The 24,576-nt window shown below is 34.3% G+C and overlaps 1 protein-coding gene and 1 long non-coding RNA gene across 5 annotated transcripts in view; one reads left to right on the forward strand and one right to left on the reverse strand.

Moving 5' to 3' along the window:
- LOC134532957 (protein outspread) overlaps positions 1-2,631 on the forward strand; it is a 236,392-nt gene extending 233,761 nt beyond the window's left edge. For all 4 annotated transcript variants that reach the window (XM_063370041.1, XM_063370043.1, XM_063370042.1 and 1 more), the window contains one exon: positions 1,065-2,631. In XM_063370041.1, the coding sequence (XP_063226111.1) occupies positions 1,065-1,198 (134 nt within the window). In that variant the 3' untranslated portion in view covers positions 1,199-2,631. The remainder of the gene's footprint in view (positions 1-1,064) is intronic.
- Positions 2,632-5,611: 2,980 nt separating this feature from the next.
- LOC134532958 (uncharacterized) lies at positions 5,612-24,565 on the reverse strand. The gene is made up of 5 exons (XR_010075223.1): positions 24,358-24,565; positions 24,150-24,268; positions 11,315-11,460; positions 9,938-10,110; positions 5,612-8,077 (listed from the first exon to the last, which is right to left on the reverse strand). It is a non-coding gene; the product is annotated as an uncharacterized LOC134532958 (long non-coding RNA).
- Positions 24,566-24,576: the final 11 nt, after the last annotated feature.

The following is a 24,576-nucleotide window of genomic DNA, read 5'->3' on the forward strand; positions in this document are numbered from 1 at the left end:
TGCGCATGCGCAGTATAACTCACTCAACGCTCCGCCCAGACTCGTGACCTTCCATAGCATCCAGCCAATAGATGCGAGCTTAGCATAAAAAAATATAAGCTCCACCTCCCGTGTACCAGTTTTGTCCAGTTATAATACCATTTTATTGGTATACGCACCAGTTTTCTCGCTGCCGTGACATGTTAAAGTTTACGTTCATCTTGATGTCTTGATACCAATAATTAATTATATACGATCCCCAGAAATAAATGGTTAGTTTAAAAAATATGTGTCAACTGTACAATATTTCCGAAATTATAAAATATGTATAAAACAGTTACCAAGACTCCGCTCATTTTATCGTGTGAAGTTTATGTCTCGTACCAGTATTTCGGCTAAGTTGTGACATAAATATAGTATCACAACTTACAAGCAGCCTTGTAAAGTCGTAATATTCCCGACATTCCCGGTACGTTTATACATTCGTGAGTTTACATTTTTCCCTAGTACATTTTAGATAGTCTCCTGCTATAATTACTCGGACTTTTACACGCCTAGGCTTAAATTACGTATTATATGTTTAGAAATAAAAGCAACTTTTCATTTTATAAAATATATATATATTTGCGATTTAAAATGTTCATTGCCGACTATAAACGTTACGTTTTTCACAATGTTTTTAGGCCTACTATGGTTGTTACGTGACGTAAATAGCGGGATGGATTCAATTTTTGAGACGTAATTCGCGTGACAGTATTGTATTGGACTGAATGGGAACCAAACGGGACCTGAAGAATATAGTGTAAATAACGGGAAAACGTAAATAACGGTAACGTAAATAAGGGGTTTCGCTGTAACTATGATGAATAATATTTTACTTAACTCTTAATGTGCAAGCCTCGAATTTCCAATGCATTTATGCAATTAGAGTAGAAAGTAAATTTTAACAGTTTTCGGCAGTCTTAAAAGGCACAGCATGATGGCTGTGATCCTATGGTTCTTATGCAACATGTATGAAGGGGGTAGTAGAATGGCATGTCTGGATTTAATTGTTCTATCTGTGCATTCACGTGTTCTTGTTCCAGAATTGATCCGGTCTCCAGAGCAAAACATTTCCCGAAGCGAGCGAATTTTTTTATCGCTGGCCCCCCTCCGCTCCCCCTCTCCCTGTCCTCTCAGCGGGATGGTGGCAGAGAGAAAAAAGATGTTCGAACACTAGGTAGGTTCTCGGCATCGGAGGAGGGGAGGGGTTGCGGCAAAGAAGTGACGGCTGCGGTGTGTTTCAGGAGAGTAGTGATTGCTAGAACAAAAATAGTCAGCATGAAGAAGGAAACCAAATGCTGATGGATGCTTACAGGCTGCAGTTGTGGTTGTCGTAAATTTGCATTGCAATGTGAAGCCAAAGTACACATATATAGTTGTAATATTATGAATATGATGCTTCTTTCATTTATCACTGAAAAATTATGCACATTTTGCAGATTGTTGTCTAATAACTAAATATGTAAACAAATGTGAATCTTCCATTACATTCTTTTTCACATTCTCAATACCTAACCAAAGTATTCTTAACTGATGTTATGTCTGTAGTTTCAAACTGTCACTCATCACAATACAAATAATTCTAGCAAACAAAAGGTCCTTGGGGCATTATTTAGCTTTCGTTTTTGACTATTCAGTCAAGATGACAGAGATCCAAAAGGCATACTCACATTTCCCACCAGAGTAGTAATATATGTCATTAAAGACATCACTCTTAGCTTTGGTTAAATATTTATGTACATATGTAAGTAAATTCATCTTCAGCATTTGCTAAAAGTATAATTAGCACCATAAGCAGCTTAATTATTTCTTTCAATTGAACTACACTGTTGTGTACAGTGTGTGCACTGATGTTGGAAACATATGTAGAATTATTTTGGTAATGTTGATTTTATAAATATGATTTATAATGTTAAAAAGTGGAAATAATGTACATTATATTGTATTAAAAAGCAATTAATTCTTTATGTAGTTTGTAAACTTATTTTCACATTAACAAGTTGTTTGACGAGTGCACTAATCAAACAGCTTCCTTCTGCTATGCTGAAAACAGTATTGTTGTATCTTTGATGTGAATGGTTTAGAACTGTTGTGTAACAATTTCCCTATATAGAAGATAAGACATACTTGATATTAGTTACCTACCATTCGTGGGAATATGCTTGTTTAAAATTTATATTAAGATATTCTTTGTTCTGTATTGTTTTGTTCGTAACTTACGAGATTTCTTATCCCATAATGAGGTTGCCTGTGGACCTGTTTTTTTAAAGCAGTAATACAATATAAGTGTGATAATTGTATTTTAGCCCCATTAAATTTTATTTTATTATTTGATACATCACAAGCACTCCAGTCTAGAAATGCTAGAATGATATTATCATAAAGTACAATTTTTGTTTTACAAAAACAATATTTTTATTTAGTTTGAAAAATGTAATTAAATTTTTAATTAGGGTAATGTAGAGAAAAAAATTTTTGTTAGCCTGCATTGTGTGCTTGAGAGTGAAGTTTGTTGTTTTAAGAGTATTTTTGTGTACTTTATTGTTGCAAATAAAATATTTGTACCATTTACAAAATGAATGTTCCAATAAAATGCCTGTTTTAACATAAGGTTGCATTAAAGTTAATAATAATGAAAGTTAAATATGAATTCCCAGACCTTGTAATTTTACACACATTGATCTTGAATTTGGAGAGGGACTTATGAGCAACAAAGATGATCTTAAATTGCATCAAAAATTGTTTGGCCACTAAAAGCGTGACCAATCACATCAAGTCAGTCGCCTTCATCGGATGTGTTTCTGTGTTCACTAATCATTTGTCGTCCTATTACAGGCTAGTTTCTTGCCAAAACTGTGGTCATCTTGGCTGGATCAACCCGCGTAGCATCAAACCATCAGGAAAGATACTGCATTGGCTGGAGTTTAACTGTTCTTAGCTTATGTTTGCAACAATTGTTTGAGAGATTAACACTAAATATAAAATGTTGAATCAAAATTGGCTTTCCCCTTAAAAAAAAAAAAACATTCTCACCAATGATTAAATATGTATTTTTAGCTAAGCTGCATATGAGGGATTTGTGAGATTGAGTAAAATAGAAGATTTTAACTCAAATTCTTTGTATTTTTTTAAAATTTTTTTAGCTGCAGTGAAGCGAGTTAATTTTTAAAGATTAATTTTGTCAGATATTTAATAGAAATCAAGTAATGTTTGATAGTCAAATGAAGATGACAATTATTCACATAAAATGGTCATATTTTCACCAACAAATTTTTTTTTTTTTTACGAATACAGTAGAACCCTGTTATAATGTTCCTGCATATAATGTGTTCCTGCTTATGTCATATTTTTAAAGTCCCAATATTTCCCCCATAAGGACAATGTATTTATTTCCTGCATATAACGTTCATAAATACAGGGTGTCTACCAGATATAGTAAATTAAATTCCCTGATTTTTCCACGGTTTCCAGGTCTAAAACTGAATTTTTCCAGGTTTTCTTTAACACAATTACGACATTCCAAGATACTGAAAAAAATTGCATAATATTACATTGACGGGTTTCAAAGTATTTCAACTTACTTAAATTAGTAAAAAAATTACCTTCTTCCAAACGTGGCCAAAGTGACTCAATTGATGGCAAATAAAAGATGCTGCTACAAATATTTCACACACTTCCTTTTGCAAAAAAAAATTAGTAAAAGGAAGCTCCCATCAATTTCGCAGTGACTCAACTTTTGCGTCTATTGCACTTACTTCAGAACGAGCCAAATCCAACATTCGAGCCTTCTTCAACTGCAATGCCTTGATCTCCTCTTCAACTCTTCTTTTTTCTGCCTTCTTCTTGTCTGTAGCTTCCTTTTCTTTTTGTTTTGTTTGCAGGGCTTCCTTACGCCTACAACTAGCATTTCTTACATACTGCTCTACACCTTCAGAACGTTGAACAAAGTCATACATCTGTCTTTGTGCGATCAGTATTTCTTCCTGCAAGTTTTCAGTCAGCTGATTAGAATTCACTGAAAATCCTCTTTCCAATGATGCATTTCCATGGGAAAGTACCAACACCATCCTCACAAACTTTAGAAGGCCTGTTTTGTAAGCTACTGTATATGCCTTAAGAATGAGCATCCACAAGTGATCAAGGCACCCGTCTTCTCGAGAAAAAGACGAGAACAGTGCTGCAGAATCTTGCAAGGAACATACCAACTGATATGATCACTCAATGTTATCAGCTTCTTGTCCTGATAGCCACCTGTTTTGAAGACAACATTCTAAACTGTACTTCACACGCTGTTTCCTCACACCCGAATTTAAAGCCACAGACGGACATAAGCAGGAAATTCCCTTGGTAAGATTGTACTTCAAGGGACTTTTGTCTTGAAGTTTATTTTACCATAACCTTTAGACAAGTCCTATCATTTTTCTGTAACAGGACAGACTTTTCTGGTACTTTCTCTTTCTTGATGGCATGGCGTACTGCATAACCCAGCTTGATATTGTTAGCAGTCAATAGATTTTCCTGGTTATCTACATCCAATGGAGATACAGTGCGTTTCTCCCTAAAGCTCTTCAGTACTTCTGGTTTCAAAATTTTCCTGCCAAAGCTAATAAAACCAGTGAATCATAGAGAAAAGGTGCCATGGGTGCTTCACTTTGGAACATTGTGAGAAACAATTCCAGCTCTGATGCCAAAAAAAGGAAGAATGTCAATTTTACTTTTAGAAGATTATCTTCAAGAGCACATTTCACTACACTGAAAGAGAGAGATGAAATAGAAACTTCACTAACCAATTTCTTTAGGTGGGGTAACGTTTTCATGGCACGCTCAGCAACTGCAGTATTCCATATGATTGCACAAAATTTCTTGGGAAAAAGCTCTGATCCAGTTATTCTAATGTAATCTGCCCTCCTTGCAGATATGTGCTTAAACAAATAGTAATTGTGCCTCAAAAAACTAAAAACGTCCCATTGTGTAACAGAAATTCCAGTTTTGAAAGCACCATGGACCGTATAAAGCCCACAGCTACCAATTTCTAGCAAAGATGGTGAATCTTCACCAAAAGTGTCTGTGATATGTATTTTCAACGCTAACAAAAATGTCCAGTTTACATTGAGGGCATCCATAGATACTTAAAATTAAATGCACCTGTCGGTATAATCTGAACGTGGGAAGCACATATTGCAGCACGTCACGTCAGCAGGATAACAGACCATCTTGAATTAGTTTGTATCACGTGATTTGATGCCACTTCCGAATCCGATGGTAAATAAAAGAATTTGGACGTGGGAACTGTTCGTTATTTGCCATTCAAAAATAAAAATGGGAGGGGATACACATGATGCCACGCCAATGCAAGCTGATCAATAAACAAAAAACGTATTGCCAACTACAACCTACCAAACAAAAATTCCCTGGTTTTTAAAAAAATTCCCTGATTTTTCCCTGATTACAAAATTCCCTGATATTTCCAGGTTTTCCAGGGTCAGTAGACACCCTGTAAATAGTGTAATTTCCTGCTTATAATGTTTGCTTTCTAACATTCAATACATAAATGGGGAAAAAATGTTTTAAAACCAAATTATTCCAACACTTACGATAAAAAGTTTCCTTTATGTAGGTTTACAATCACTGCCATACAATACATGAAGTTTGTTAAAATACAATTTTATGCAATATACTGAAGGTACACAATGTTCATAGTTACGTGTCAGTTGGCACCCTTAGTCAACTTCTCTTCCTTGCCATTCCAGTGGGTATTCAGATGCACGTACATAGTCCTACAATATTTAAGTTGCCAACCATTGAGTGCATAACTAAAAGTGTTTTCTATTGCTTACAAATAATTTTTTTTTCTTCATTCATACGTAGGAATCCCAAAATTAAACATTTTCAGGTGGCGAAGGAGTAGACGTTCTCACTCTGAATGTTGTCATGAATCGTGAGACAATTTTACAAAAAATGTGGCAGTGTATCTTTAAAGACAAACAAAATTTAACCAGGGAACAAGACGAAGTTGAAAAATTGTTGGCTTGTTTCAGTAAATTCATGTACCTATCAAGTATACTTTCTTTGGTTTTAACATTAAAGTTGTTTACATACCTTTGTGAGTCCATTGGTACAAAGCTCGAACATTGTTAAGTGCTAAATTGAGATTTCCTGCTTATAATGTTTTTTTCTTGTGCTCCCTTGAAAAACATTATAACAGGGTTCTACTGCATGTGATGTGTACATGATACATTTTTGCAGTTTCTGTCAAAGTAACAGACACAACCAACCAATTATTGAATATGTATCACCAATTTTTTTAAATTTCTAAATGGTTGTAGCAAATTTGTACATTCTAATGGTAGACACAAAAAAAATGGTTTAATGCCTTAACCACAGCGACAATGAACACCTATTAACAATTTTCTGATTAGTTGGGACAATATCTGGCCCCATTAACATTAATCAATGAAAATTCAGATGCCATTAGCCAACTACTGTTCATAAGAGTTTTGACTTGAGACCAAAACACATCATTATAAGAATTAGTAATTCAAATTAGAGGCTCAAAAATGTTTTTAATCTTGGTGTCGCCAACAAAATCTGTTAATTTTGTGCAATGCATTTGGGAGTTAATTAATTTTATATGAAGCCTGAAGTGTTTGCTTTTAAATGTGAAATAAATCTTACTGTGATTTCAATCTGTTGACTGACTTCCCAATTATATTAAACTCTATATAAAAATCAATAAAGAATAACCAATTTTTTAGCTAAACATTTAATCAAATACCAAAAATATGATATTTGAACAGTCCCAAATATTAAGCTTATACGTACAAGTATGGCCAAGAAGGTACAAGAATGAGTTTTAAGTACTAATGGTTGAAATCATAATCCACTGTACATAATAGGGACAAAAATATGCTAGGCAGTTTCAACTACCCAGTGTCTGGTTCACATATGTTCTCAGAAAGATATATTTTTACATTTTTAGTAAGCAACTATCAAAGATGATCCTATCACTCACCTACTACATGAGTCTCTTGTCAGGTGGTAAGATTTGTTATCAATGCTAAAATTAGCAAGAAGTGGACAAGTCAATATAAATTTCACTGTAGTTCTGTGCTGTATTTCTAATATACTCTCTATCCAAAAAATTCTGGCCATTTTGAAACTTACAGCTTTAACTAAATTTTGAACGTTGGGAGTTTGTAATTTCATGTTCTGCCCATTTTTAGTAAACCAGGGATCTAAAATTTGCAACTTTATCCCAAACTTAAGAATTTGCATCTCCACACACTTTACCATGACAGCAGGAAAGTTCATGATTTGGTGTATGCAATTTTTGTTATGTTAAAAATTGAAGTAAAAATGATAACTACCCTTCCCTCCTTGTAGATATCAAAACTATAATAGGCTACAACAAAGTTTAATGCTAACTGCTTGCTGATGTGTTAACATCTTTGTTTAACAACACAAACTTCATCTTTTATTTCTCTTCTTGATTTCCTTACAAGCTACAGAACAAATGTTTAGCTTTTATATGGCTACAGTTTGTTTTGATAACAAGAGTATCTTCAACTTCGGAACAGATACCTAGCTTTCCACCGAGGTTTAAATTAATCTTTTTCAGCTAATGCAATAGTAGTTTGAAAAAGTAACTTTCAAGTCAAGTACTAAGGTTTTGAATACAATACTAGAACATGTGACAAAGTACCATATCTCACAGCATACCAACCATATGTATAAATTAATAAAAATGAAATATTTTATATGCCATTACATATTAAAGATATATTTAAAATGTTACTTCTGCAAAACATTTACAGCTAAAAAATAACTTACCACATAAAAGCACATCTTAATGCATCAACTAATTATTATTCTGGCCAATTTATGGTCATATATGGCCAATGCTGAGCCAATGTAAACGGGAATTTTTAAAAAACGTGTCTTAACAGCTAAAACAGTTTACTTTGGCACAACACTTAAGTCATTCACTTTCTGCAACATTTTCGTCTTCTCGAGTTTCCGTATCAGCCTCAGAATCTTGAGGGCAATCCAGCAATTCCTGAAAAACAGCAATATTTAAGTACCATGTCAATTTTCATTTCACTCACATTCTGGTAGAATTCTCTATTGAGGGTGAGCTAATAAATTACAACCATGCTGAGGTAAGATTACAAAATAAAAAAAATACCATGTAGCAGTTACACTAATATGCAAGTTAAATAAACGCCTAACATTAAAATAAATGATTATATATAATAAAAAATTGCAAATTTAAACATAAGAAACTAATTTACTAAATTAAGGGTATGAGTCACAAAAACAAATTTGATTAAAAACTAACAAATATGTATGTTTTTAGCAGGGAACATTTATCTCTTCTAGATTGTGTACTAGAAAATTGAAAATACTTTCATCTCTTGGTTTTTGCAAACACAATGGGAAAACTCATTAATTATAAGTAAATGAGAGTAAAAACAATCAGTGTCAGCCTTATTATACCCAGACACGGTGAAACTACATTAAGAAGCAGGATTTATAGTGATTCATATTTATAAAAATTCTGACAATATAACGGTGATAGAAGGGAAATTTCTAAATATCTGGGAGCCACATCAGCAACAACTTGGTTTTTGCAAACACAATGGGAAAACTCATTAATTATAAGTAAATGAGAGTAAAAACAATCAGTGTCAGCCTTATTATACCCAGACACGGTGAAACTACATTAAGAAGCAGGATTTATAGTGATTCATATTTATAAAAATTCTGACAATATAACGGTGATAGAAGGGAAATTTCTAAATATCTGGGAGCCACATCAGCAACAAGAAGTGATATAAAACTTGATATGCAATAAATTAAATGCATGTGAATGTTATTAGAGGTAACAAAATGACGAACCTTCCACAATACAATGGCTAGCATAAAACTATTTCACAATAACAAAAGATGATGGCAAGCTTCTGCAGGCATTAATTTTATCATGGCAATCATGGGTCTTAGGTTTCAAATAAAAATGACCCGCTTGTCCAGACATCTGATTAATCCGGACAAGACTGAAAGAAATTAATTTTAATCACAAAGCTGTGTTGTTAATCTTACATCAGTTCATAGGTTTAAAAAAAAGGTCTATATATTAAGAAGTATTATAACTAAAACTAAGCTTGAGGAAAAGTAGTATCTATGGTAAAAAACAATAATTTTTAAAAATAGTTTTACCCATCTAAAAACTTTTATTATGTACATTTGAAGGCAAATTCAGTTTAATCCAGACTTTCGGTGCTCTGGACATGGTTCAGTCCCATCTAGTCTGGATTAGTGGGACTCTGTACTAATTTAAAATCTTCATTTATTTTAGCTACACGTCTCTTCGACAAGGTCACTTGCTTGCACTATACAAGTCAAGAACTTGGGGAAATCAGCCATAGCCTTTTGTAAAGAACCTCAATGCATACACCTGTATTGATTTTGGAAAACCACGGAAGACCGAAGTAAAGACTGATAAATCAGGATTCAAACTCGGAACCTCCAGAATGCAAGTCCAACATCATACTACCTCGCTCTGTACCAAATGTTAGTGAGCCTAAAAAAAAATGGTTGACCACTGAATTTTAAGAAGTTTGGTCATAGAACTTGCAGTCAGAATAACTAGAACAGTTGCATTAATTACATGCAGATGATTTTTATAGTTTGGCTGTAAGTGTGCATATTAGTATTAACATACTCTAGCTAGGGCCTTCCGCATATCAATGCCCTAAACAGCACCAGTTCAAATTTAGTTACTGAGTGCAAAACTCTACTAGGAATTTATTTCATACTCATCTTCTCAAATACTTTTGGGATGTTTCTGAGCAGAACATGTCGTAAGACTGCGAGATAATTTATTCCAACTAGTGCACAGAGCAAATTATATACGCACCTTCAATGTACTGACCAAATCTTCTGATTCTGATAGCATTATCTTATAATTCTTGACCTCCTCTTCTAAAAGAAAAATCTTTTCTTTTAATTTGCTGTTCTCTACCAAAACTTTCTCCAGAGAAGCTTGTTTTGTATTGGCCAAAGACTTCCAGTATTTTATGCTTGGGGTTCCTGTAAACAAATAGACACCATAACATATTACTGTAGGTGAAAAGGCTTAAGCCTATAGGAAAAAATTTCAAAGGCTATTTTCATTACTAAAAGTTTCCAATACTTTGTCACTGAATACATATTTGCAACAAGGATTTCCAGAGTAGTTTAATTCACTTAGCTAAATTTACCCATGAAATTTAACAATTCGTATTATTTAAAATCCAAACTAGTATCATAAATGTATTAGTATAAATAATAATGTAAAAATAGGGGGGAAAGAAACAAACTTTTTTTCCTATTTTTATATTATTTGCTCTGACATTACGAGTACAGAGTATTTTATTTACATAGGACTAAAGACTTTCTATAGAAAGTCATGTAAAAATTGCTTAGAATTGTTTAAGCTCCTGTGACTAACAAGACAAAATCTCAAATTATGTTAATGATCAACAGGATCTTGCAAAAAACTGACGACAATCCATTTTATAATGTTTCTACTGATTACTTATACAGATATCTCATACAAGCTCTTATCACTAACAAAGTAATTACAGACAGAGGCATACTTCAAAGTCAGGAAAATCTAGGAAGGAGTTGACTATAGCCAACAACCAACCATTAGCAACTGAAACTACATTTGCTGAACTGAGACAAAGTGGTTTCTTACCAGGACTGCTGCAAATAATCGAAAAACCAATGTTCACACGGCACCACCTTGTCTAGTCAATCATTCTTTGAATCCACCTAATCTAAACACTTGTTGCTATTTACATTATCAGGGAACCTTGTGAATTGCATTTTGTCTTATTCTATTCACCCCACAATAATAATAAATTAATATCTTAATATCTTATTTCATGACATCGAAAGTTTCCTCTTACAAATACATAACTCATCAAATTTGCGACGTAAATTGCTGTTGGCAATGCACAACGGACCACTAAGTATCACATAGTGGAGTGTCTTCGAAAGCTGCATGACTACTTACACTAGTGTATGTATCCGAAAAACTGGGATTAAATGCTTAACAAAAAATATAAAAATTCGTTAGAGTAAAATTCCCCTTTACATTGGAAAGCTGACCCTATATTCTAGTTAAAATATAGTGTTACAACTCTGATGATAACACAAAACCTTTTTTATTCTACAAGTATAAATGCAAAGATGTAAAATTAATTTAATTTCCTAGCAATCTGCGACATTTGATGATGCCCAAACTAACCTTTGGTAGTAAGATCCTCAGCACTTATCACCAACTTTTCTTCTTCTGTTTGGACATATTTATTAATGAGTTTCTTCTTTCTGTATTCACCACTCTTTGAACTATTTGGTTGCTCATCCAATAAACTCCTTTTTTCAAAGGTTCCGCTGGAAAAATACACTCATGACAACACAGCTGGCAGATAATCTCACAGCAGATAGTAAAGTCCACAGAACGAGACAGTGCACAGTGGTTCCTTAATGATCCACGAGACATGTGTACACGACACACAGGCAGTGCTGCCACCATCCAGTTGGGTTGGAAGGGAACCGACACCCTTGGGAACACGCTGATAGAGATTCGTCCTTGGATGTTAGGAACGGGCATCCTCTTTGGATGAATGTGGACCTGCTTTGTGTAAAACCCCAGAAGTTCCCAAACAATTGGTAATATGATCCCGACACATTATTGCTAGAGACCTGAAAAATTTGCGGGTTCATTTCGTGTTATGCTAAAATTCAAATAATTATACTTTAGTGCTGCTTCTGCCATTGGTCCACTGTTAATCTGGAGGACTGAGGGCCAATTAGAGACCCTCACTCATAGAAGTGTCGAATCACAGGCCACCCAGTCGAGACGACTCACAAGTCAACAGCCAATGAACAGTTGGCATTTGCCCGAGTGTGTATAGGATATTGGAGTCTATCCTGGAGGTCATTGAACCCGCAAATTTTTCCGGTCTCTAATTATTTCAAATTAACTAACAGGATGGTCCTGGAAAAACAACAGGAGTGACCCCAACAAAAGTTTTGAAATATACACAACAGTAGGCTACTTTTTGAAGAAACTCATGTCCAATTTAACTGGTTTCAAAGTTGAACCATTTGGGGGTGGATTCTGTGATGCCATCACACACTTTACATCTCTCAGTACTGACGAATGAAGGATCTCTGTTCAAGTTGAAGAAAATACTGAAATTAATACAATTACTTGTTACTCTCATAAATAATAAACCATTAATGTACATTCCTTCGTCCTGTATACTTCACATTTTACACCGATTACTCTGGACCTTAAAATAGGTAGTCTCAATAGAAACAGTGACAGAATTCTAATTTATACCATCAAAAACTTGCTTGTGACATTTCTCCCCTATACAGCTAATTTTGCATGTGTACAAGCTGGGCAACTGATGGGAATCAGATAACGGCTTAGTTCACAGTGCAGTGATTATTTTGCCACTATAGAAAAAGTTACAAGTACCACAATAAAGTTTCCCATAACAGAGATGATTGTGATTTCAGTTACACTTTAAATTTTTAATATAAGTATTATATTTGCTTCTTAATTTAACCCACATTAAGTCCGTAAAAATTGTGGACATATCTGCTAGTACAGCGTCGATTCGAAATCATTGTTACAGTCAGGACTGTCACTTCATGTGGATGTTCTGTATGATCTTCATTCAGCGCTCAAAATGCAACAGAAAATATTTAATAAGGTTGAACCATGATCAAACCAGTTTTAAGACCCAAGATAATGCTTGAACTCAAGGTAATGTTGAAACTGATCATAATTCAAAATTTTTTAGGTTAGACCAGCAACATTAAAAATATTTTTAAATCATTAAAATGCCAGAATTCTCACAAAATTACGTTTTTAATGACTGAATTTCCGATAACATGGCAGTTGTGAAAGGCCTTGAAGTTGAGGAAAATTGCATGGTTTAGAGAATTAATAAATGTTTAATATTGACAGAGAATTGAATCAGTTATTTAAAAAAGGCTATTAGATGAAAACCAGAGAAAACCTGATTATTTCTAAGAATTAATTATTAGGTCATAACTCATCACCTATGGTAGTAAGGACACTTGTCCCACCTCCAAGTATCATGAAGCCATGTATACTGAAACAGAGATGCAACTATCAGTATTGAAAAGGCTCTTGAGTATGGACATGTTTATTCTTAAATGACCTACGTTGCGAGAGGAATAATGTTATGTATACTTGATACGGCCTCTCTTTTTGGACGCCGACATACGAGTTGCGATTTCCATTCCCTAGCAAATTGTCAAACGGAAGGGTTGAAATGTACACACATATAACACAACCTCTAGGTTTCTACATCTATGCTTCCTGACATTGTAAACAGTGAAGGCATTTTGCAATAAAAGGAAGTGTGCAGTAATCACGGAGTTAGGAATTTTAGGGAGACGACATGCTGTGATGTGGTTGAAGTCACTTTTTAACCTTGCCATTGCCATATTGTATACGCCCAAAGCATTGCGGAAATGGTGCTTGATCACGGCTGACGATGGTTAGTAAGTATGAATTAAAATCTCCATTGTTAAAACCACTTTCTTAAAAAAAAAAAAAAGGTAGTTTAAAACTGTTTCCACACTGAAAACACTACCCTTCAGCCAATTTTTTGGGTGTTTAACCTATATGGCACAACAATTAGCTGAAGGAAAAAAAAGAAGCTTCACACAGTTAGCATGTAATCATGCAAACATGACCACCCCCTAGCAGTAATAACGGCAACAATTGACTGTTCCAGTAATAAATAAATATATACATATATAAAAAAAGCAATATGATTGAAAAGGCTAAAGTTAAAGGACTGGAAGACTAGAACAAAAAGGAAAACTGTTGCAGCAAGTTTAATGCATCATCCTTGTGGGTAGGTTAACATTCATCACTTTGTATTACATATGTTAATATACATTCATAAGTATTTTTGACTACTGATAGGGACACTACAAATACTGTTCCAGTAAGATAAAGAAGCCTAACTAGACCTTTGTAAACACATTAATTTTTTTTAATGTTACATTTTTTGTAAACATGCAAATGTGATTGCTCAGTAAGATTTCTGAGGAGCAACAAATTAAAATCTTCCAATGTTTGTATGGTATGGGTACGAAGAATGAGCAAGACATTTTCATATCCAGACTTATTGAACATCAAGAAACTGAAGGCAACCACGTAAAGAATCATCTGTAAGTAAACCCAAGTGTGCGTACAAAAAACTTCATTTTTGTTAACATGCAGCAATCTGACATCTGCAAGAAAGCTCTTGTGAGTCTTTTTGAGTTACAAGTGTGAAGAGAGTGCGACATCCCCCAAGTTATAATTGGCATGAAAAACTCAAAAAGATACGAGAGGTATTGGTAACACAAATAAAGCTCTTCATAATACAGGTGCGCTGCTATTGAATGAACACAAATTCTCAGCTTTTGTAACAAACTATTTGTCATGACAATACAGGTTCCTTCCATCAGATTTAAATTTCCAGAAACTGAAAACGTTTAGAACTAAATATCCCAACTCACCAACAACTTGAAAGTATTATGTGAATTATTTTTAGTTTGGCCCTCCTCAAATTGAAATTAGTTTTAAGAGTGAGGAATTGATGGTGAAACAGAAGAGCCCATCTCTTAATGTAGTTGCGGGTCATTCCATGTCAAATCAACACACCCATTTTACATGATCACTTTGGAATCTCCTCAAATTTTGTATAGTGGTAGTAGGTACTAAACATAAGAAAAATATTTAATTTTAATTTTTTATCTCAAACGGTTTCCAAAATACAGCTATGTAAAGTTTTCAAAAAAGCGCCCAAAAACGCTGGACGAGCGTTTTTCAAATTGCTCTAGAACCTGTTCTAATTAAGCTAGAAAGGTGGGAGTGGTGTCATTTTACTCCATTTTTTATGGGCTTTCTTTTGACATATAACACACCATAGGTTGTAATAAATTTTTTTTTTCTAAACTCAAAATCAAAATTTTGATTTTGAATATATCAAAAAGTGCATCCCAAAAAATTTTGAAAAAATTCCTACAAGTAGGCTATATTAATGGTAAGCATAAGTTAAAATTTCAAAATGGGCAGATTATGGCTTCATGGTTAAATATTATCTGCAAAAAGGTGAGATTTTGGGAATTTTAATTTGGTAAAGATATTTTACTATGTTCTATTTTACCAACATCAGTAATGCTAATAATTTTACTATCTATAATAAATCTACACAAACATAGGTGTTGGTAGTTATGGCTATGGTTATGGTTATAATAAAATGTTTCAGAAGTTTTCTTTCACTTCGCACAGTTTGCAGAGTCTCTTCTTGAAAAATAACTACATGAAAACTGTAAACTGGAAACTAGAATTAGTTTAAAAATTAATAAACTTTGTTTACGCGGCAATGTAGCGATAATCGAGGGTCGCCATGATGGTATGGTCCAGTATGGTCGTATTTATCCCGACAACAACATCGTGTACCTTCGGGAAAGTTCGTATTGATATTAATTTATTATTGAGGTGACTGTTTATTAGTTAATGTCTTTATATAAGTGGATTTTAAAATATGTAGGTATCATTCAAGTAATTTTTAAAAAACAGTAAAGAATAAGCTATAAAGTTTTAAGACTAACATTCAGACTGTAATCAATCTGCTCCAGCAGGCAGGAAGGAGAGGGCCTGAGGGGGGAGGGGGCAAGCTTTGCTGACAAGTTGAGACCTGCACCTCACAAGAATAGCTCACATAGCAGTTCGTCTGAGTCTGGTGCTCTTGTCAGTAGAATCAGTAGTTATGCTGAGAACAGTGATGTGATAAAGTATTAGTGAGTGTAACTACTAGTAATGTGTGACAGTAGTGAGTACTAATGATAATACAGTTATGTAATGTACATTATACATGTCAATATTTTTATTCAATTAATTATTATTTAAAGACAATTTTTTGTTGAAACTTGTAAATTGCAAAACGGTTTTAATCAATTTTAAATTTTAGACTTTAAAAAACTGGAGAAAAAAAGTTGTGTTTATTAGATTACAATGTTTTAATCCCTTAAAAAAAGAAAATCATACAGTCAGGGATAAAAAGACATTAAGAAATGTCACATCATGGATGTGCAGTTTATATCCTGAAATTCCAAAGGAAGCTAAAATTTGCAATAAATGTAGGAAAGAAATTACAGCTTTGAAGACAAACTTAAATGCCAATCAACCTGGCCCTTCAGCTAAGCCTTGCTTAGTGGCATTGAATGATGAAATGTCCAGTTCGGATTCAGACAGGGACCCTAACTTTTCTATTTCGAAAATAATAGTAGATCAAATGAATACTTCTCTTTTGGAGCTAAAAGAGTCTCCTATTGACAAAAGGAAAATCCAATCCAAGCAGTATGCAACAACCAAAGCAAGAAAAATTCACTCTGCAATGAAACGAAAACTTTTTGTAGCAGCAGATCCATCATCGTTCAGTCAAGAGGACGATCTTGACCAATCAGTTTTACAAAACCTCAAAGATCAATTTTCCGTTTCAAACAATTGTGTTAAGAAATTAATGATACTTACTTGCCTCCCAGAGGGTTGGGGGATAAGGAAGATTATGAGGGAATTTAATGCGCCAAACTATATAGTAAGACAAGCAAAAAAAATTTTAAAAGAGAAAGGTATATTAGAGACTCCCAATCCCAAGCCTGGTAAGACGCTCTCAGAAGATGTTGTAAATACTATTCATTCCTTTTATCTAAATGATGAAATCAGCAGACATGGTGGCCACTCACAGTCACCAAAAATATTCCCTGATTTTTCCATGATTTCCCTGATTAAAAAATTCAAAATTTCCCTGATATTTACAATTACAAAAAAAAAACATACTTTTGATGAAATAATATAATATTGTGGAAAGAGATTACTCACATTTTAGCACCCTGCTGTATTTTCTTCATTATATACATACAGAAGTTCGTTAAATAACATAATACGGTAAATATGTATTGTACGGATTAGCGCCAAAAAAAATCTTACAAATATGAAATAACTTTCATTATATGCTATCTTACGTCCTCTTTTCAGAACCGCGTGCGGAGATAAAAAATTCCAAATACTTTTGGAGATATGGCCGTTCTTATTTTGCTATACCAGACGTGTGTAATAATTTGACCGTCGCCATTTTATATTTTGCCGTGTGCGCGTGAATGTCTAAATAACATAAATTTTCCATTAGGTAAGGTTAGTTACATTATAAATACTTCAAAATAAACCGAAATTAAAAATAATATCAATTTATTTTACATGTTGTATAGTTTTAAGTATTTATAATGTAACTGACCTGACCTAACAAAATGGGACAAAGGTAGATTAGGTCAGGTCAGCTACATTATAAATACTTTGAAACTGAACAGACATTAAAAATAATAAAATTAATTTTATTGGTTGTTTAGTTTTAAAGTATTTATAATGTAGCTGACCTGACCTAACAAACCGGGAAAAAGGATGAACAGAATAAACTCACGTAAGTTTCTTTTTACATGATGTATTCGTTTACGTGAGAGTCCTTAAGATCCACATAAAGTTCTGCCATTCCCGATTACACCCGAATATTCACCTTCGGCCAACCTCAGGATTTATTTATTTTTGCGCAGGAAAAATGAATTGAAATATTAAAAGTGGTCGGATAGGTTAGCTACATTAAAATAAACAGAGAAATATTAATAAATAAACCCGAGGTTGGCCGAAGGTGAATTGTTCGGGTGTAATCGGGAATGGCAGAACTCTATGTGCATCTTAGGTTTCTCCGTTCGGGAACATCGCAAAAAAAAAAAAATGATACTTGTAAACAAGCAACCGTTATCGCCGCACGAGTGCACAGGATGAAAATTAAAAAATTCGATATCTCCAAAAGTATTTGGAATTTCTTATCTCAGCCGGGTTTAATGAAAAGAGGAAGTTTAAGAGCACAGAATAAAGGTATTTTCGGATTTATAAATTTTTAAAAAAAAAAAATCGCCAAAAAATGAAGATTAAAAAATTCGATATCTCCTAAAGTAATTGGAATTTTTTATCTCCGCAGGCGGTTCTGAAGAGAGTACGTAAGATAGCATATAATGAAAGTTATTTCATATTTGTACGATTTTTTTTGGCGCTAATCCGTTTAATACATATTTACCCATAATACATTTTAAATATGTCACTTTACATTATAGCATCCCTTTCAATGACCCGCAGTCTGTGTTTTGTTTTATGTCTAGAGACCGGAAAAATTCGCGAATTCATTTCGCGATAGGCTAAAATACAAATAGTTATACCTCAGTGCTGCCTTTGCTATTGGCTCACAACTCACCTGGATGACTCTGGGCCAATGAGAAATACCCGACCAAAGCTTTATCGAATATCAGGCTGCTACGTTGGGACGTCTCACAAGACAGCAGCCAATGAGTGGGTGGCATTTGACCGAGAGTACGCAGAACTATGGAGTTCATCCTACAGGTCATTGAACTCGCGAATTTTTCCTGTCCCTAGTAATGGGGTATTTCAGTGGCGAGCGCTCAAACATTTTTTCACACAACTTTTGATAACTGTTCTTACATTCATTTTTGAAGTGTAACATTTCTAGTTGTGAAATATTCTTATTCTTAGTACTTTCAAAAAGGGATAACAGTAGAGTGAAAATTTTACCTTGTGTTTGATTTAAAAATGAAACAACTAATGGATAAATCTTCACTGCATATCAATCAGTACACCCATCTGTAGCTAAAGCAAATGGTCCACTTACTAAAGATTCAACAGTTTCAATTTAAGTTTCACCAGCCATATACTCCACTAAGGCAGATGTTTTTGTTCTCACACAGCTGTATTTCTGTACAATTTTAAAGTCCGGAAACATAGATCTATACAAATTACCCGAATGATCGGCTACTGCTAAAGGTAAATTGTGTTCTACCAAAAAAAACTTGTAAACAATAACTCTGCGTTTGTTACTTTCGTTTCTTCAGATGTAGCGAAAAACGACGATATAGATTTATTGCTCGTCACGGATTTCAAATATTCTGCATGTTTCTTTGATTCAATATGCCGTCTAGTCATCCCTTCCACCATGGGCAATCGAAAAGTCACACGTGCATACATTACAAAACGTGTGTCGTTCCAAAAAATTTGAAGATGACAAGCATGGCCATTCTTTGGAATAGTTTGGTCGAATGTTCTGAGGAATAACGTTCTTTTTTTTTTTGCCCCAGATAAACATTGTTCTGTCACACGCTTCATTTCTACAACCGGCACTGAAGAAAACAACACTATCGAACAACATAAAAAGGTTTCACGTCTGTAGACACGGCAAAAACACTTTGATGAAAAAAATGGCTTTCAAGAAAGTAATTAACACAACACAGGTTAGCCAAAGTACCGTACAAAAATTATCGTGATGTACGTAGCAAACAAACGAAAAGTCCGAGAATATGTACTAGTTGTATCGTACAACGGACGTAATACCGTACCATTTCTATTACAAAACACAAGAATTAATCTACTTATTGCGACAGTACATGCGCACATTTATTAGTTCCGTTATCTGCGCAACCACGTGATGTATTTGAACTGCGTTCACGAAACACGCACACCAGAAACGGAATTTTTTTCCGTTACCGTGCAGCACAAAGCCTCGTTTCCGTAATAAACCAGCGATGTTCCGTAATTCTGTGTTAAATCCGTAATAATTACGGAAAATCCGTAATGGTTGGCAGCTCTGCGAAAATATACATGACACAAAATATTCCCGGTTATTAAAAAAATTCCCTGACATTTCCCTGATAATTCCCGATCAACGTGATTTCCCTGATAAATCCCGGTTTTCCCGGTGAGTGGCCACCCTGGCAGAGCAATGCCCGGCATAAAAGATTGTGTATCAGTTGTTGAGGCAAATGGAAATAAAACCAAAATATCAAAATGTCTTATCTTGTGTAATCTGAAGGAAGCTTATACTCTGTTCAAGGAGAAATCCCCCCACATTAAAGTAGGATTCTCTAAATTTGCTGAACTAAGACCAAAACAATGTATTTTAGCAGGCAAAAGTGGCACGCATGCAGTGTGCGTATGTACTATCCACCAAAATGTGAAGTTGATTATAGAAAATGCCCGATTAGGAACTCTAACTAATGGTGAATTGAAGTCGTACAAGCAGTGTATGGTCATAATGCAATGCAATCCACCAGCAATAACATGTGTCATGGGTGAATGTGCCGATTGTCCTGGGGTTACACCTATACAAACAATTCTTGAAGATGCCTTTGAAGAAAATTTGATAGAAAATGTCACCTTTCGTCAATGGGTGTCTGTAGATCGTTGCACTCTTGAGACTTTAAACAAATCTTCAGAAGACTTTATCACTTTCTTTTTGGAAAAACTTTCACCTCTAATAAAACATGATTTTATTGCTAAAATGCAGTCTGCTTTCATCAATGATAAAAAAGAAAATTTAAATGAATCAGAGTTTGTGATAAACCTAGACTTTTCCGAAAACTACACAATTGTGGTACAAGACGAGGCTCAGAGCTACCACTGGGCTAATGAACATGTAACTCTTCACCCTTTTGTAATTTATTACAAAAGTGAAGACAAACTCAAACATGTCAGTTTTGTTGTGGTATCAGATTGCTTGGAGCACAATACCGTGTCTGTTTATACGTTTCAAAAGAAACTTATTGAATTCTTGACAAAACATTTCCAGGCATTACCAAAGAAGATTTTCTATTACTCTGACGGGTGTGCTGGGCAATATAAAAATAAAAAAAACTTCATAAACTTGTGCTACCATAAAGAGGATTTTGATGTTGAAGCTGAATGGCATTTCTCAGCTACGGCTCATGGAAAGGGCCCTTGTGATGGGATTGGTGGCACGGTCAAGAGACTAGCCGCTAAAGCTAGTCTACAGCGGCCATATGACAGTCAAATCCTGACAGCCATTCAACTTTATGAATGGGCAAAACAAAATATCAATGGAATACATTTTACCTTTTCAACCCAAGAAGATCATTTGAATCTGAAAAGTTTCTCGAGGAGCGTTTCAACCAGGCTATTAATATTAAGGGTACTCAAAAATTCCACTGTTTTATACCTGAACCATTGAGTCTCTCAAAACTAAGAGTTAAAGTTTTTTCGGAAAGTCAAACTGAAGACACTGTAGCTGTTCAAAAATCACCAGATAAATTGCAAATAAGTGATGTAAATGGCTACATAACGGCAGTGTATGATGAAAAGTGGTGGGTTGCTTATGTTTTGGAGAAGAAGGAAGAAGAAGATGAATTAAAAGTAACATTTTTACACCCTCCTGGACCGGCAGCTTTATTTTCATATCCAAGGAAGCCTGATGTGTTGTGGATATCAGTAACGGACGTCCTCTGCAAAGTTTATCCTACAACTCCTACTGGAAGGATTTATACACTTACAGCTGAAGAGACACTAAAAATAACTCAGGCAATGTCAAGTAACAAGTGAATTTGTACTCAGTAAGTAAATGGAATGTCTATTTGTTCATGTACAAACAATTAATACTACCATACACTACATAAACCGTACTGATTTTAGAAATCAACTCTCATTTCAATTATTTTTTACCTATTGAACCCATTGCATGCCCATTTTGAAATTTTGACACATGCTTCCCATAAGTACAACCTACTTTTAAGAATTTTTTCAAAATTTTTTGGGACGCACTTTTTGTTTTATTCAAAATCAAAATTTTGATTTTAAGTTTAGAAATTTTTTTTTATGACAACCTATGGTGTGTTATATTTCATAAGAAAGCCCATTAAAAATGGAGTAAAATGACACCACTCCCACCTTTCTAGCTTAATTAGAACAGCTTCTAGAGCAATTTCAAAAACGCTCGTCCAGCGTTTTTGAGCGCTTTTTTAAAAACTTTACATAGCTGTATTTTGGAAACAGTTAGAGATAAAAAATTAAAATTTAATATTTTTCTTATTCTTAGTACATATTACCACTATACAAAATTTGAAGAAGTTCTAAAATGGTGAGGTAAAATTTTAATTCAAAGTGTGTTGATCTGACATGGAATGTCCCTTGCCAAAAGAGTAGCATAAGCTGAACTCCAGATTCACAAACTTTGCCAACTATCCCTCCTAGGTTAGGTTTTGCCAGGAAGGAACAGTTTGACATTGAAAGCTCCATGAACCTTAGGGTGCATGGCACTCCAGATTTAAAGTGCAAAAGGAAGTATCAGTGAAAAGGTAAACTGCGCCAATTGGCTTGTCACGTTGCCCATACAATAGGTACACAAGAACATTTAATACAATTTGGAAAATACTTAAAAAGAAACTTTAGGTTAAAAAAACTGAAAGCAAATTTACACAAAACAAATTTGGAGATCAACCTTTCGTTTATTTCATAGAGGATATCACGCATAGAAAATTCATGGTTTTAGTATTATTCATTACAATATAATTTTAACACAATTACTTTACTTTTTGAGGGCCCCACAAAGACCAATTAGAATAGATAGGTAATTAAATAAAGAAAAAAAAAAACATACATTGCTGTGGAAGTTACACAGTAGTTTAATAATAGTTACTTCTGAGAAAATGTAATTCTTAAATTTAGTTGATTCATGTTTAGTAAAACTTCCTTATGATTTTTATTATTTTGATTAGAAAGGAAGAAACCAAACAATCCCTCCCCCCAAGTTGGCAGTACGGAGAAACAAATTACCATATAAATCATGTGGATTTAAAGGCCTAAGTTAAAAATATATGTTCACATTACGGCTGACCACAAGAGAAGGAAGTGTAAGTCACCCCACAATAAGCAAGAGATGCATTATTTTTCGTGTATTTCATTTTGGTATATATGATAGGTTTTGGGTATCATAAATTCTACCCGGTCTCAGTTTGGTTTATTAAAGCTGCATTTCATTTTTTTGAAAATGAGACGTTTCACGTAAATGTTTTCATGGTATCGTCTAGACTATTTTGTGATACCGGTATATACCTCATAACTTACATTTCTTGCAACTTTAATTTTTCAGCATCATGAAGTTTTGTAATAAATTCAGCACACTATTATATTTCATACCACCATAAGTTGTAATGCCTACAGATATAATTTCTTTGACAGTTAAATATCGGTATTGCAAAATAGACTAGCTAGAATGGGGGGATTAAGGCCCATCTACAATAGCAATGTCCTAAACTGTGTCCGAAGGACACTCGTCGCTGATTGGTCCACGTGATCCTCTGACGTCATGCGTCAAGTGGGCGAAGGTCCGAACCTACCTGGTCCGAAGACATTCGTCAATTTGAACTTTTTGTCCCAACCTGTGTACTTCGGACACAGAAAAAGAACAGAACAATCACAATATTTGAATTTCCGGTTCCCGTTTGAAAACGTGGTGTTTGTTTTTGTTATTGAAGGAAATGGAAGGTGTTGTAATTCAAGAAGAGCAAGACGACATTTAAATTAGTGCTGTTCGATTGCTGTGATATGAGTTCATTTTTTAGCATTTACATTTGCCACTTTGCCTTACTGAATAAATCTATAAAATTGAACTCCCACAACTTTCAAAAGTTCAATCTCAAACTACAAAGCATCAAAACAATAAACAAATACATTTTGTTTGGCACATTTACTGCGCTCTGGTAGCAACTTTAGAAATCAATACATTCGCACATCGAACATCGCAATTGTGGACAGGGTAGTTTTCGGTGAGACAATGTGACGCCACTCACATTCGGATGACACGGACCACATACAGGTTCGGACTATTGTAGACGGGCCTTTATAGTCTAGTTTATGGTACCAAAGTAAGCTTAATATTGGAATACGAGAATAATGGTGTCTTTATTGTCCCACTCCTTTTCAAAAACCCACAAATTCCCCCACTTGTCCCTTAAGAATGTAAGGGTGGTAATGACCTAAACGACACTTTGTGACATCAGTATTGTTAGGGAATCGTGATCTAGAATACTCCTAAATATTTATTAAGGATGACTAGGGTCAGAAAAAACTGTCAAAAAAACATAAAAACATTATTGAAACAAAGAAAAATAATTGTATAGTAACTTACGAAATTGTCTTCATGTGATCTTTGATAGGAGTAGGCATCATTCCCCCACCAACTAGGTTCTCTTTATCTGTTGCCGTTGGTTGCAAATTCCTTAGCGATCTTCTGGTGATAACATTTTTCTAAACAAAGAAAAATCCAACATATGTAAATAACAAATCCAACTCGTTTTCCAATGCCCAATACATATTGTTTTTAAAAAATGCAGTACTTCAGATTTAGCAGGCGACTGAGATTTTGGCTTTCCGACTACCACGTTTTCAACATCTGTAAGCATTTTTTCTGTTAGAATTAAATCTGTTACCATAACTAACAAGACGTTGAACAAGACATACAACTTTACTACTCAAACACATTTGGATAAATCTCTAACCGATTTTACGTCCCGCCTAAATTCCGGAAGCACTAACATAGCAACTCAAAAATTCCG

The sequence above is a fragment of the Bacillus rossius genome, chromosome 6 (genome assembly GCF_032445375.1).
Source record: "Bacillus rossius redtenbacheri isolate Brsri chromosome 6, Brsri_v3, whole genome shotgun sequence".
Taxonomy (NCBI): domain Eukaryota; kingdom Metazoa; phylum Arthropoda; class Insecta; order Phasmatodea; family Bacillidae; genus Bacillus; species Bacillus rossius.